Source organism: Onychostoma macrolepis, chromosome 09 (genome assembly GCF_012432095.1).
Source record: "Onychostoma macrolepis isolate SWU-2019 chromosome 09, ASM1243209v1, whole genome shotgun sequence".
In the NCBI taxonomy this organism is placed as follows: domain Eukaryota; kingdom Metazoa; phylum Chordata; class Actinopteri; order Cypriniformes; family Cyprinidae; genus Onychostoma; species Onychostoma macrolepis.
Window position 1 is genome coordinate 29,557,033 of NC_081163.1, and position 13,506 is coordinate 29,570,538.

Sequence of the window (13,506 nt, forward strand, 5' to 3'; positions counted from 1 at the left end):
AGAGGAGGGGAGCGCACTAGAGCCCCCAGAGGGCTGTAGTAAAACTGCACCCTAAATAAATCCATAGTACCAGCACTATGGGCGGTTACAAATTTGAGCTGTATAGTTTCAGCTGGGATCACTTTTCTGGGTGAATAAACTTCTGATTACAGATTGCCAACGTAATGTCTGTGCTGCACAGATACTTCCATCATGTCTCATTGTGTGTATCATGACAACCAAATTGAAAGATTGGGTACAAGCGATTCTATCATCCTAGTTTAATGCCAGTAGGGTTGAAGCCTTGTGTGTATGTTAACGTTTACTGCCTGACCCTGTGTTTTTCCATTCGACTGAAAAAGGCACCTTTTTTTCCTCCCTAGTAATCGACAATATGCCACAGATATGCTGTTGATTAGAGCTCAACTTTGAATTTGGATCATTGTTTTCAACATTTTCTCTTCTTTCCTAGTCATTTTCTGCGTATTACAAAGGTGGATTTGAGCAGAAGATGACCAGACGGGAAGCCAGCCTTATTCTCGGGATCAGGTAATTGTGGGCTAAACAAAGCCCTAAATCACTGCAATTCTTCTTAGTGAATTCTCTCATTATGAGTTGTCATGGAAGAAAACAAAGGTGTTTTACAGTATATACACATACTGCATCATTGCACTTCCCAGAAGAGCTTGCGGTTAAGTCTGGGGCCAATTCTTTTGGTTTGAAGCCGGTCGTCATCTCCTGTCGTCACGGCTTTGATCCTATCGTCTAATGGGAAAAAGTCTCAGCTGTGACTCTAACTTTGTAATCTGCTTTTTCGGTGGACCACCCTCCTCCTCCTAGGAGGGGTATATTTCTCTAAAAATTTCCCAGGTGTGACTCACACCGTGCAAGCATCACATCCTGTGTGGCAGTGCTGGCATCAAAGCCGAGTGCCTCATTTCTTTGTGTTGTCAATCAAACTGGACTAATGTTTTCATAAAGCTGAACCAGACTGTAAATAATATTTCTTGGATGTGATCAGTATGAACTCGGTCAACCGCATTCACGCTCATCAAACGGTACTGATTCGGGTTAATAGTTTGTATTATTCTCTTCTCATCTGTCTTTAGCTTTACTCTGGTGTCTGTCACTCACTGCTGCAATAACTGGCCTCATAATGTTACTGTTTGCTTTGATATACTTTGATCTCTCTACACCCATGGTAAATTCGGCTAATTTGTACAGTTATTTGTGCTCTTTAAAGGGATAGATCATCTAAAAATGAACTTTTTAAAGAAATTAATACTTTTAGCGAGCAAGGATGCAATAAATTGATCATTAGATTAATATTTCAAGTGAATTATTTATTTATTTTTTACTTTCTGTTCATCAAAGAATCCTCATCAAAATATTTTCATCAAAAATATTAAGTAGCACAACACTAATAATAAGAAATGTTTCTTGAGCAGCAAATCAGCATTATAGCATGATTTCTGAAGGATCATGTAGCACTGAAGACTGGAGTAATGATGCTGAAAATTCAGCTTTGATTCACAGGATTAAATTACATTTTAAAATGTATTACAATAGAAAACAGTTATTTTAAAGTGTAATAATATTTCACTGTTTTGCTGCATTTTTGATCAAATCAGCCTATTCCTACACTTGAATTATTTTATAATTTTTTTTGCAGTTCTGTTAGCGTTTTCTGTGATCATCCTTATATACATTGCTGACTCTTTTTTTTTTTTTTGCGCACACATTTTATTCTCCCAAATGCCACGCATATCTGGTGGAGATGCTGACTCTTCTGACAAATGCAGTTTAGCCTGACGGATTCGTCATCACATTCTGGAATCCTCTGCGCCGCACAGTGTTTTAATTAGTTTCTCTGGCCCCTCTCAGACGCCCACTCCTGCATATGATTTGAGTCTTTAGAGGAGGGTTTGTAGGACTGAGCGCTTGTGTGTAAGCATTAATGTATCTTTTAATCATCACGTCTGGCTATTTTGCTATGATTCAGATCTAAACCCTGACAGATGGAGGCTGGAAAGAAATTTATTTATCTTTTCGGTAAGGAGACGGTGTGAAGCCAAGTGGCCTAAAACCACCTGTCCTCAGATCATAACTCATTGCTTTAGATAGAATAAAATATTTATATATAATGTATGTAATTATGCTTGTATGTGTGAAACAAACTGTTAAGAAGTTTGGGAATACTAAATATATGCAAGATGAGTAGAAAATATTAGTATAAAGCAACACCAGAAAAACAAACTTCATTGAAATTCATTTTAAATTTGTCAGTATTTATAATATGTATCTGTCAATGTTGACATATATGGAAGACTAGAAAGTGGCATTTAAAAATAAAATGAAGAAATAAGTCATCAATTTTATTATTCATACATAAAAATTTAAATCACTTTTTATATTGATAAATGTATAGACATTTAAAACGTTTCATTTAATTCAAAATGTTAAAATAATAAGTTCAATATTTATTTTAATTAAAAATGTATTTATACTGTTTAATCAATGTTTTAATATGTAGTTAAATAAAACAATCAAATAGTAAATCAATAAATCATTTTAAAATGCACATTGAAATGCATTTCAAAAATGATCAGTTCCTTTTTTGTCATTTTGTCAAATGCTTTTCTTTATCCATTTGTCAGACAAATTACAAATGTCCGTAAGCATGCACAAATACCTTTTCCCACCCTCTAGATCTGTTGCCTGTTTTGCCCACTAAATTGGGGATTTTTAGGGGATGTACAGATTGAGTATTTCCAGTTTATGTGTGCAATGTTGGAGACAGACCACACATGTTGATGACTAGTTAAAAAAAAAAAAAAAAAAAATCAGTCTGGAGGCCTGCAATTAGATTTATAAGGCAGTTCACATCGCGTCCACTAGATGGTGGTGTGCTCCTTTTCTAAATGTTCTGTTTTCTTGCTTTGTGCAGTCCGACCAGCAGCAAGACAAAGGTACGGGAAGCCCACAGAAGGATCATGGTCCTAAATCATCCAGATAAAGGTTAGTAGTTCAGGCTGTCATGTTGGGAAGGCTGTGTGTTGATCAATAATTCTCTGACTCAGCTCTCCACATGCAGCCGTAGCTCAGTGTATTGTCTGAGCAGACAGCGGCAGAGACGGGTGTTGATTACATTATTGATTTGTACAGCATTTGTCATTTGTCATAACACACTCTTTAAAGAGAGCTCACATCCCTGAAATGCTGACTTGCTGTAATATAAACCATAAATGAGAACCACACAAAACAGGACAAAATCAAGTGAACCATCACTTCAGCCAGTACTGTAGATTCAAAATGTGTAATGTAAGAATTTAAATACAGAGTCTTTCATTTGAAGGAAGAATGACATTGAATTATTAACATATTCACCAATAATAACAAAACAGAAATAAACAGCAACATTTACCTACAGATTTAAAAATGCCATGCAGAATGAATTAATCATTAATCATTTAATTTTAATCTGTTTGCATCAGTTTTAAATGTATTCAGCTAATAGTTTTAAATTATTCATAGTAAAAAAATCAGTCTTAGCAACTTTTTAAATTTTTGCAGATGGAGTTTAAATAGGAGGCACTATTAATACATCTTAATGCATGTCATGAGATGAGAAAGGAAAGTAAAACTAATGATACTCTTTAGAAAAGGTATTATTTATTATTATTTATTAAATATTATTAAAAAATATTATTGTTTATTATTATTATTTAGCAGTTGCTTTTATCCAAAGTGACTTAAAATGAGGAACAGTAATCAGTGCAATAATTATATACTACTGTTGCAATTTTGGGGTTAATTTATTTATTTTTTTAAATTAGTACTTTTAATCAGGAAAGGTGCATTAAATTGATCATAAGGGACAGTATGCACTTCTACATTTAAAACTTTTACATCACTTTTTACATTTAAGAAAATGTATTTCAAATAAATGCTGTTATTTTGAACTTTTATATTAATCAGTTAATACAAAAAATGTTTATAGTATTGACAAACACATTCGGCTGCACATCAATTTTTAATAAAATATTTCTTGAGCAGCAAATCAGCATATTAGAATGATTTCTGAGAGATCGTGTCAATAAAGACTGGAGTAATGATGCTGGAAATTCAGCTTTGCATCACAGAAATAAATTACACTTGAAAATATATTCAAATACAAACATTTATTTTGAACTCTAATAATTTACTCTTTTTCTAAAATTTATTTATTTTCCAAATATTACTATCTTACTGTTTTTATCAAATAAATAGCATAAGAGATTTCTTTCTTAAAAAAACAACAACAACAACTAAAAAACAATCATACCAAATCCTTTTTTTTTTTTTTTTAATGGTATCTTAAATCATAGTCAAAATCATTGTAAACAGATGTTGAATATACTATATCACGCAGTAGAGATAATGCACCAGGTACAAATGTATTTAGATCTGATAAGGATTTGTTCACTCTGTACGACACAGATTATAAATCACTGTCTAGCGACTTGCTTTTTTTTTTACCAGGTTCTTTTTAAGTGCACGGTTTCACCTATTACACACTGTGAGCCGGCATCTTTATTTTTTTCTTGGTCACTGTACTTGCCCTGTTTTTCTGTTCAAGGTTAATGGCCTCACCTTGGCTTTCTCTGGTTTACCCTCTTTCAGGTGCATTTCTCACAGTGCTCAGAGGTGCTGTGTGCGTGTGTGTGCGTGTGTGTGTGTGTGTGTGTCAGGCCTTGTTTGCTCCTCTCGACCACTAATACTCTCAGTGAAATAAGCGATGGTCTCTGTGATTCTATCTGTAGTGGAGCGATAAGGCCTGTGACTGCAGGGAGGACGTCCTGCAGAGAAAGTGTGCCAGATTTGTCCCATCCTCCAGCTCTGCTGAGAAATCCTTTATTACAGTGCCGTTAATAATGGCGTGCAAGCGCACATCCCATTTGTTACACTAGTGGAGGGGCTGAGGTATGAAAGACCCCATGAAATGGCTTGATGAATGCAGTTTGCTTTCCTGATGTATTTCCTATTGAAACCGATTGGTATAGAACATACTGAAAGACTCAACCTTTTTTATATGGTCAATAGGCTTGAGGTGTGATTACATTTACCATTTTTTGGTGAATTTTCATGTATGAAATCCAGTTATTTGGATCAGTTAGGAATTTCATATGAGGGCAAAAGATTTCCCCATGCAGATTTCGCAACAGGTTCAGGGGTGAGTTTTTTACAAAGCTGCTTGGTTTGAAAGTGACTTTTGTGTCAGCTTTGCTTCATACAACACTGCCTGTCGTAATTATTGCTGGTCTACTGATATGCAATAATTGTGCAGTTTAAAGTTCACATTTTGCCACCCAAATAAGAGAACTTGAAGCAGAAATTCTATTAAATTCAATATATTGTGTCCCTTTTTTCTAAAAACAAATAAAAAGCACTTTTAGTACACAAAGATAGTCAAAGATCTTTTGTACAAAATGAAAATTTGTGGTTGCATTATTATATTATATTATATTATATTTAGTGCTGTCAAAGGATTAATTGCGATTAATTGCATCCAAAATAAAAGTTTTTGTTTGCATAATATGTGTGTTCTGTGTATATTTATGTATATATAAATACACACACATACAGTATATATTTTGAAAATATTTACATGTCTGTATTTATATTCATGTAATTTATATTATGAATATATTTATTTAATAACAATATATTTCTGAAATATATACATGCATGTGTGTGTATTTGTATATACATAAAATAATATGTAAATATACACAGTACACATACATATATTATGTAAACAACTTTTATTTTGGATGCAATTAATTGTTTGACAGCACTAATTATATTATATTATATAAATATTTTTAATTTTAACAACATTGAAGAAAGTATAGGCCTATTTATACGATTACATACACTTAAAAAAAAAATAAATAAAGTTGGACTCGCACTGTAAGTGAACAAAACTGAATGAAATCATTAATCTCAATTATTTGTTTGACAGTGTATCCTTAGCACAAAATTTATGATTATGACAAGCCTATATATCGCTACACTATTGACAGTAGACAAATAGACATTTTTTCCCACAAAATTTTGCCAAAGTATTGCTAATGTGATCATACTTTTATGCTATTTAAAGTTGCATGTTTGATATTCCTCTTTGACATCTGTTACTGATATCTCTTACCAAATGTCCCTATAAGGAAACGAAATGGCAAAGCATCCATTAAATATCGCAGGTGTTCGATTGTCAACAGAGACGTCTCTTAGCAACCGAACTGTGGAGGGTGATGGATGCTGTGCGACACTAGCATCTGTTCTGCAGGAGTGCCATTATCAACAGAGAGGATTGTTTATGATGCAATGTAGCATTTTATTTACTGTGCATCGGACTGAGTGCCGACATGAGTGTAACAATGCAGGTATTCAGTAACAATGGTCTCAATTTTTCATTATTTCTGATTTACAAGACTTTAAACGCCTCCAAATTATCGGTTTTTACTCAACGGCTGTGTGCAAAATCGCATTCTTTTGAATAAATACTCCAAGACTGTCAAAAAATATGTTGCGTATAGTATGCATATGGGTAATATGAATGTTATGCCTCAGAGGCTACTGAAGTATCCATTGAGTGCACACTTCATAATCTCACTGGAATGGTCATCCTGGTACATTTTGTCTATACTGTTTCATGAATACTGTGAATTTGGACATACTACTCTTTTCACATACAATTTTCGCCTGCTATATAGTGGGGAAATATGCGATTTCGGATGCAGCCGTTGACTGGTGAGTTATCAATACGGGTCTGTACATCCACATGCCTCCTAATGTCTCACCTTGACATCACACACAATTCATGTCAGAAAAGACTCTGTGACCCAGATGAGATTGAGCTCTTTTCTATATTTCTGTGTTCATCTTGCATGTAGCCCTTTGTGAGTTTAAGCCCCTACGACAAGGTTTAACATTGACATGAGGATCGACGCTATTCGCACCGTTATCCGCTCTTTAGGCCGTAATGAGATGATTAACTTTGAGTGGTCAGAGTAATGGCATGGAATGATTGTTGAATTGCCTTTCATTAATTTGCTTGCTATGAGCAAATGGGGACATTGAGAAACCATCATACATGCCTTAACTCATCTAACAGAAACTGAATAAAAGCAGAAACTAAAAGGAAAAAGCAATTGATTGTTTCAGGTTATGGTGTGCTGTCTGTAATGTGACTTGTGTGGTTTGTTGTGTCATGTGCTGAACTGTACTTTGAACTGTAAAGCAAAATTGTGTGTGTGTGTGTGTGTGTGTGTGTGTATATGAGAGACAAACAAGTTGTCGAGTAAAAATCTAGTTACAAATAATTTTTTTCTGTTTTTCAGAAAAAAAAGAAAAAAAAAACAAGGAAGAATTATCAAATTATACACAAGAACATTTATATGCGCCAATACAACAACTGTAATAAACAGTAATATTTACTTAAAACAGATATTCTTTTAAGTTGTAAACAAAGATTATTAGAGTATTTTTCACAAGATAATACTATTTCAGTCTTTCTACTTCAGAATTCAATTCATGTTTAATTCAACGTCTTACTTGCCATTTCTTTGTAATTAATTACTACCAGTTTCTGAGTAAAAAAATAAACCATACATATTTTTTTCTTAGTGTAATAAAACATTTTAATATGAACAATTGTGAAACTGTAAAAAAAAAAAAAAAAAAAAATTGAATTTTTTTTTTTTTTTAGTGATGACGCAAACAAACTGTTGAATCATAGTTTTGATGGTTCAATTAATTGATTGGAATATACACTGATTTGGTTCATTGAAATTATTCAAACCTTTGCTGAGTCACTAAGAAGAATTGCAAGATTTCTCTCATGTGAAATAAGTCCATTGACAGTGTCTATATGTCCTGGACAAAAATATATTGGCAGAAAAACTAATGTGTAATTAAGTGCATCACTGCAGGCTGTGTTGAGCGCGCAGCTCCACTTCCTCTCTGACACACAGACAGATTAGCAGCCTCCTCAGGCCCTGCTCCCTGCTACCTGTTCACTCTCCTGTGTGTTTTCCAATTTGTTATAGTTGCTTATCATGATAGTCTTGTGCAAGCGGGCAGGCAGGGACTGTGTGTGTGTGTGTGTGAGAGCACATAATGGATGCGTTCAGGATCCTGGAGAGGGACAGCTTTGTGTAAATCCTGTGAGTCCTTCAGCAGAGCAAGGTCATCATTGCCACAATGCTGTTCCTTGAATCTCACAGAAACATGTCCAGGTCACATAGACCCAGTGTCCCCAAAGTCAATAACATATAAAATAATATTTTTTTTTATTGTATTAATTACATTTTTGTTTTGTTTTTTGTTTTCTTCTGAATCTGGTGTTTTTTTTTATATTTATTTATTTATTGTTTATTTTATATTTAATGGGCTCTATGTGATCTGAGCATGTTTTGGTGAGATTTAGGGAACAGCACTGTGGCGAAACTGACCTTTCTCTGACTGATGGTCTCCTGGGAAATACACCAGTCATCATTTTTTCCCTTATTTCTGCCTCTGCTCACCTTTATTCCCTCACATCTTCACAAGGGAGCTGTGCAAATGGTTAAACCAATATATCAGGGGTTGTTGATATTTTCTGATTTAAGAACATCAGTCTGTCATGTTTAGACAGGCCAGTGTCTGTCACCCAGTAACAAGCTGATCATTATTATTACTTTGGTTGTCAGTCAATCAGCATTAACTCTCTGGTTCATGGCTGACCCCATGTGACCTTGGCTTCATGAACCACTGTACAACAGTCAATTTGCAATTTAAGCTGTCAAAATTGACCAAGAATTGATCATTATTGTTATAAAACAACATTTAATTTAACTTGCAAACAAGCTAAACTATAGCAAATCTGGAGAATTTACTATAGCTATGTTTCCATCACCTTGTTTTTTTGCACAAATAGACACACACACACACACACACACACGTTCGTTTTTGTGAAAAGTGGGGACATCCCATAGGCGTAATGGTTTTTATACTGTACTTACTGTATATGCCCGACACCAACCCTACACCTAAACCTGCCCCTTACAGGAGACTGTGCATTTCAACTTTCCCCAAAAAAACCTCACTCTGTATGATTTATAAGCGTTTTGAAAAGTGGGGACAATGTCCTGAAAAGTCACCTTCACCTTGTAATACCTATGTCATACCTTTGTCATTATACAAATCTATGTCCTGACTTTTCACAAAAACGCGCGCACGCACACACACACACACACACACACACACACACACACACACATATAAATAAACAGAGGGAGAAATAAGTATCCAACTCGTCAACATTTTTTAAAAATTAAACACAGTTACAGTGAAGCAATTCACATGAAATTTTGATCAGACAACGGCACTAACTCAAGAAATTGACACTAATAAAGAAATAATATTACAATCCGTAAAAACATTGTGTGCTAAAGTGAAATGCCACAGAAAATAAAACTGGCTAACTGAAACTGTATTTAATACTTCGAGGAAAAGCTTTTATTTGCAATCTTTCCATCACTCACTTTTTATGCGCATTTTGAAGTATTACATCTGAAACGAGTGATGGAAATGCCAAATTTTGAAAATAAAATTTTTTATGCTCACTTGAGGTGGTTTTTGACTTGTGCGAAAAAGGGTTAATGCAAATAATGGGACATGAAAATGCATTTTGCGAATAAATTCCGCATGAGCATTCAAAAAAAGTCACGCCACTTTGCGCTATGGAACGGCATTGTCTGACTAACCAGCGGATCGATTTTGTTGCAGATCATCTGAAATGTTGTTATGGTCATTATGAAATACCCAAGCAAAGTCTGTCATCAAAGTATTCTGTATTTCCAGACACGACTGCATTCTCCGAAAACAGTGACTGCATTTATTGTGTTTCTCTGCTCGCTCTCAGGCGCAAGTAATTTATTATATTTGAAAATGATTATATTCAGTGGCTTCTCCTACTTTTCTTAGTGATATTTAGTACCAGTTTATCAGGAAGTGAAGATTTTGTTCTCTCTGACTCATTGGATGGAAACGTTATTTTATTCTTGTGGAACCAATTCAGTCTTGTTTGAAGTATGTTTTGGATTGTTGTCCTACTGGAAGGTCCATCTACAGTATGTCTCATCATCCTGGTGGGTGGCAACAGATTCATTTTAAGAATTTCTGGGTGCATGGCTCCATTCATCTTCCCTTCAATAATACGGATTTTGTGAAGCGAAAAAGCCCAATACCAGGATGTTTGATATTTTATCTGTGTACTTCTTGAGTTGATGGCAATGTCTGGTCAAAATTTCATGCAAATTGCTGCATTGGAAATGTGTTTAATTAAAAAACTGTTGATGTGTTGAATACTTATTTACCCCTCTGTATATAACTCATGCACTACACTGTGCACTGTGTGGCTGCATCAGCAATCAATACATAATAAATAGAAGAGGTTGTAGGCAGTAAAGAAAACAGTGGTTGCCATTTTTATTTCACAAAAGGTTACATAGCAAGTGAGAAAATAAATGTGCTGAAGGGCTCGTTGCGCAGTGAGGAGAAAGTGATGGGTACAGATGTGAGGGGTCTAGCTGTCATCAGGTAAAGTCTGCTCTGGCTTTGTGACTGTTCTGGACCTCCAGGGTGCCTCACGTACGCTTGCACTCGTGGAACGTGTTTTACTGAACCAAAGATGCAATAGAAATTTACAGCAGCATGATGAGGCGCAGCAGGCACCAGGTGTGCCTCATCACACGCTGCCAGCTATAGCACATTTTTACCCCCTCCCAGCCACACGCTCCCGTTATACGGCATGGACGTGGGCTGGAAGTCAGTGTTTGGAGGCAAAGAGATTTCTTTGGATGTAGAGCTGTAATGCAGCACAAATCAAGATAGAATTGAGCCTGTGGACTCGGGGAAGGAATGAATTATGTTGCTCCATTTAATTTCAAAGTGACTTTAAAGTCAGTGTGAAACAGTTTGTGACCCATTTGATATATTTAATACATTTCCGAGTGAATTGGGATATTAAATGAGGGTGAAAAGGTAGGGTGGGACTTGATTTTATCCATCCGGAATTGATTGGATTGTGACAGTGGTTGTAACACACTACTGTTCAAATGTTATGATGTCTAATTTTATTTTATCTTTTTTTAATTAGTGTTTTTATTCATCAAGGATGCATTAAATTGATCAAAGTGACAGTAATAACATTTATAATCCTAAAAACCAAACCAAAGATCCTGAAAAAAAAAAATGCTTCCACTAAATGATTAAGCAGCATAACTGTTTTCAACATTAATATTAATTAGAAATGTTTCTTGAACAGCAAATCAGCATATTAGAATGATTCTGAAGGATGATATGGCACTGAGGACTGGAGTTATGATGCTGAAAATTCAGCTTTGCATCAAATTAATAAATTACATTTGAAAAAATATTCAAATAGAAAATAGATTTTTAAAATTGTTATAATATATTATAATATTTACTGTATTTGTAAGCAAAGAAATGCAGCCTTGGTGAGCATAAGAGACCTATATAAAAAACTAAAAAATTTTGTTTATGTACCAGCCGCAAATGTTTGGATGGTAGTGTATCAGAACATTGAGACTTCTATATTATTATTTAGAATGATGTGCACTAATGAATCATGCACAATAAAAGACATTTAGAAAGTAATGTGATTTTTAAATTCTCTGTATATGCTATGGTGAAAGTGTGTTTACATTTAGATGAATAAATAGTAAGGATAGTATTATTTTAGAAATGCTCCTTTTACAGTTTCAAGGAGTAAGAGGAGAAAGGAGACAAATCACGACCATACTGATATAAACTGCTGTTTCTCCTGCAGGTGGATCCCCGTATTTGGCAGCAAAGATCAATGAAGCAAAAGATCTTCTTGACTCTGGCCCTCGGCACTGACCCAGCTGCCCGCGCTACCCCAACAGAGAGTTACATCTACTTCAGAGCCGCCAACTCACCCATGAGCCTCCACAAGTCATTGTTCTCCTCCATGTTTTTCTGCCATAAATCAGCTGACTCTCTCCGTTCTATCTGTCACTGTTCCCCACCACCACTTTAATGCAAGTTGGCAAAGGTTGATCCTTCACGTTAAAGGATCTTCACGCTGTCCATGTGAAAAATCTCGCAGTAATCTTTATTTATTGAGGTGACTTGTATAATGTTTAACGTCTGCTGAAAAATGGTGGATTTATAATTTCCAGTGGTCTAAAAATCCTAACCCGCAGGGACCAGACAATGTAGGTGTTAAGTTATTTTAGCATGCTGAATAAACTGTTTTACAAATCTATAATGATTCATTATGAGTATTTTTGTGTTTGTTTGTATGTTACCATTTTCCTCCCGCTGTTCTCTGGCTGATGCCTGCGGTACAGATGCCTGTCTGGTCTGCACATCTGACGGATCCACGCAGGAACAGAGAGGCTGGGATTCGACAGAGGGACGTTCTGTACGCCATGACTTGGACTGCTGATTTGCCGTTTGTCAGACCGAGATTAATGCCAAGGACAGGACACTGCAACACAAGCTGCACAAACCAGTCACACATTACTGCAAAAGGAATAAAAGGCAAGCAACAGTGAAAGAAATTGCTTCTAGGATGCATTTTATATTTCATTTCCTTGAGAGCAATTTCAAGCTACATTCAGAATAGAATATTAGCTTGTCCCTACTGCCTACTCTAATTTAAAAATAGCTAGTAATGTGAAGGCATTAATCCACCATAAACATTTCAAACAGTGGTATGCTTTGTTATTGTCATATGACCTCATTATTTTAGATGTGAGCGATTTCCAGTCATCATAGACGACTATAGATATGGTTATAATGAATTTTTAATGAGCATAGTTACAGTGTAATTATACATTTAAGTACTGTGTAATATTACTCAAATAGATGTACTTACTATATGGTCAGGGTTAGGATTAAGGTGTTACTTGCATGTAATTATGCATAATTTATTGTTATTATAATAGTAAGTACATGTAACGTGTAACAAGGATGGCTTAAAATAAAGTGTTACCAAAAAACCTACTTGAACTTTTTTTCAGTTTCATTAAATTGCATTAAACCGATAATCAAGTTTAATCTTAAAACTGGTTACATTATTTTGATAAGTTATAAGTAATGGGCAGTGTAGTAATAACAGTAAATTGTGTGTAATTACAAACACCTAACACTAAACCTAAACGTATAATAATTACGTTACATAATATTATTCGGTTCTTATTTGTGTAATTATAATGTAACAAGGACACAAAAATAATTGTTACATTTTAAAGCATGTTTTAATATTTATTTTTTGTCATGCTCAAGAACATATAATACTTGATTAGAATTTCAACTTTAGTGTATTATTCAGTACTATGCTTAAAGTTAGAATACTTTAAACATGCTAAATTTCAACTTCATCATTACAAATGGGTAATTACAAATGCATGAAATACAAGTTTCAATAGAAATTACATTTAGGTATATTTTAGT

General features: G+C 34.7%; 1 protein-coding gene across 2 annotated transcripts in view; it reads left to right on the top strand.

Annotated features, from left to right (window-relative positions):
* dnajc15 (DnaJ (Hsp40) homolog, subfamily C, member 15) overlaps positions 1 to 13,062 on the top strand; it is a 33,876-nt gene extending 20,814 nt beyond the window's left edge. Inside the window, exons 4-7 of one of the 2 annotated variants that reach the window (XR_009272764.1) lie at positions 452 to 528; positions 2,927 to 2,997; positions 11,855 to 12,263; positions 12,399 to 13,062. Coding sequence is in view for 1 of the 2 variants with exons in the window: in XM_058786428.1 (XP_058642411.1) it covers positions 452 to 528; positions 2,927 to 2,997; positions 11,855 to 11,925 (219 nt within the window). In the remaining variant the exon portion in view is untranslated. Of the gene's footprint in view, positions 1 to 451; positions 529 to 2,926; positions 2,998 to 11,854; positions 12,317 to 12,398 lie in introns of those variants that run through there. The other variant, XM_058786428.1, reaches the window with a different exon arrangement.
* The last annotated feature ends 444 nt before the right edge of the window (positions 13,063 to 13,506 follow it).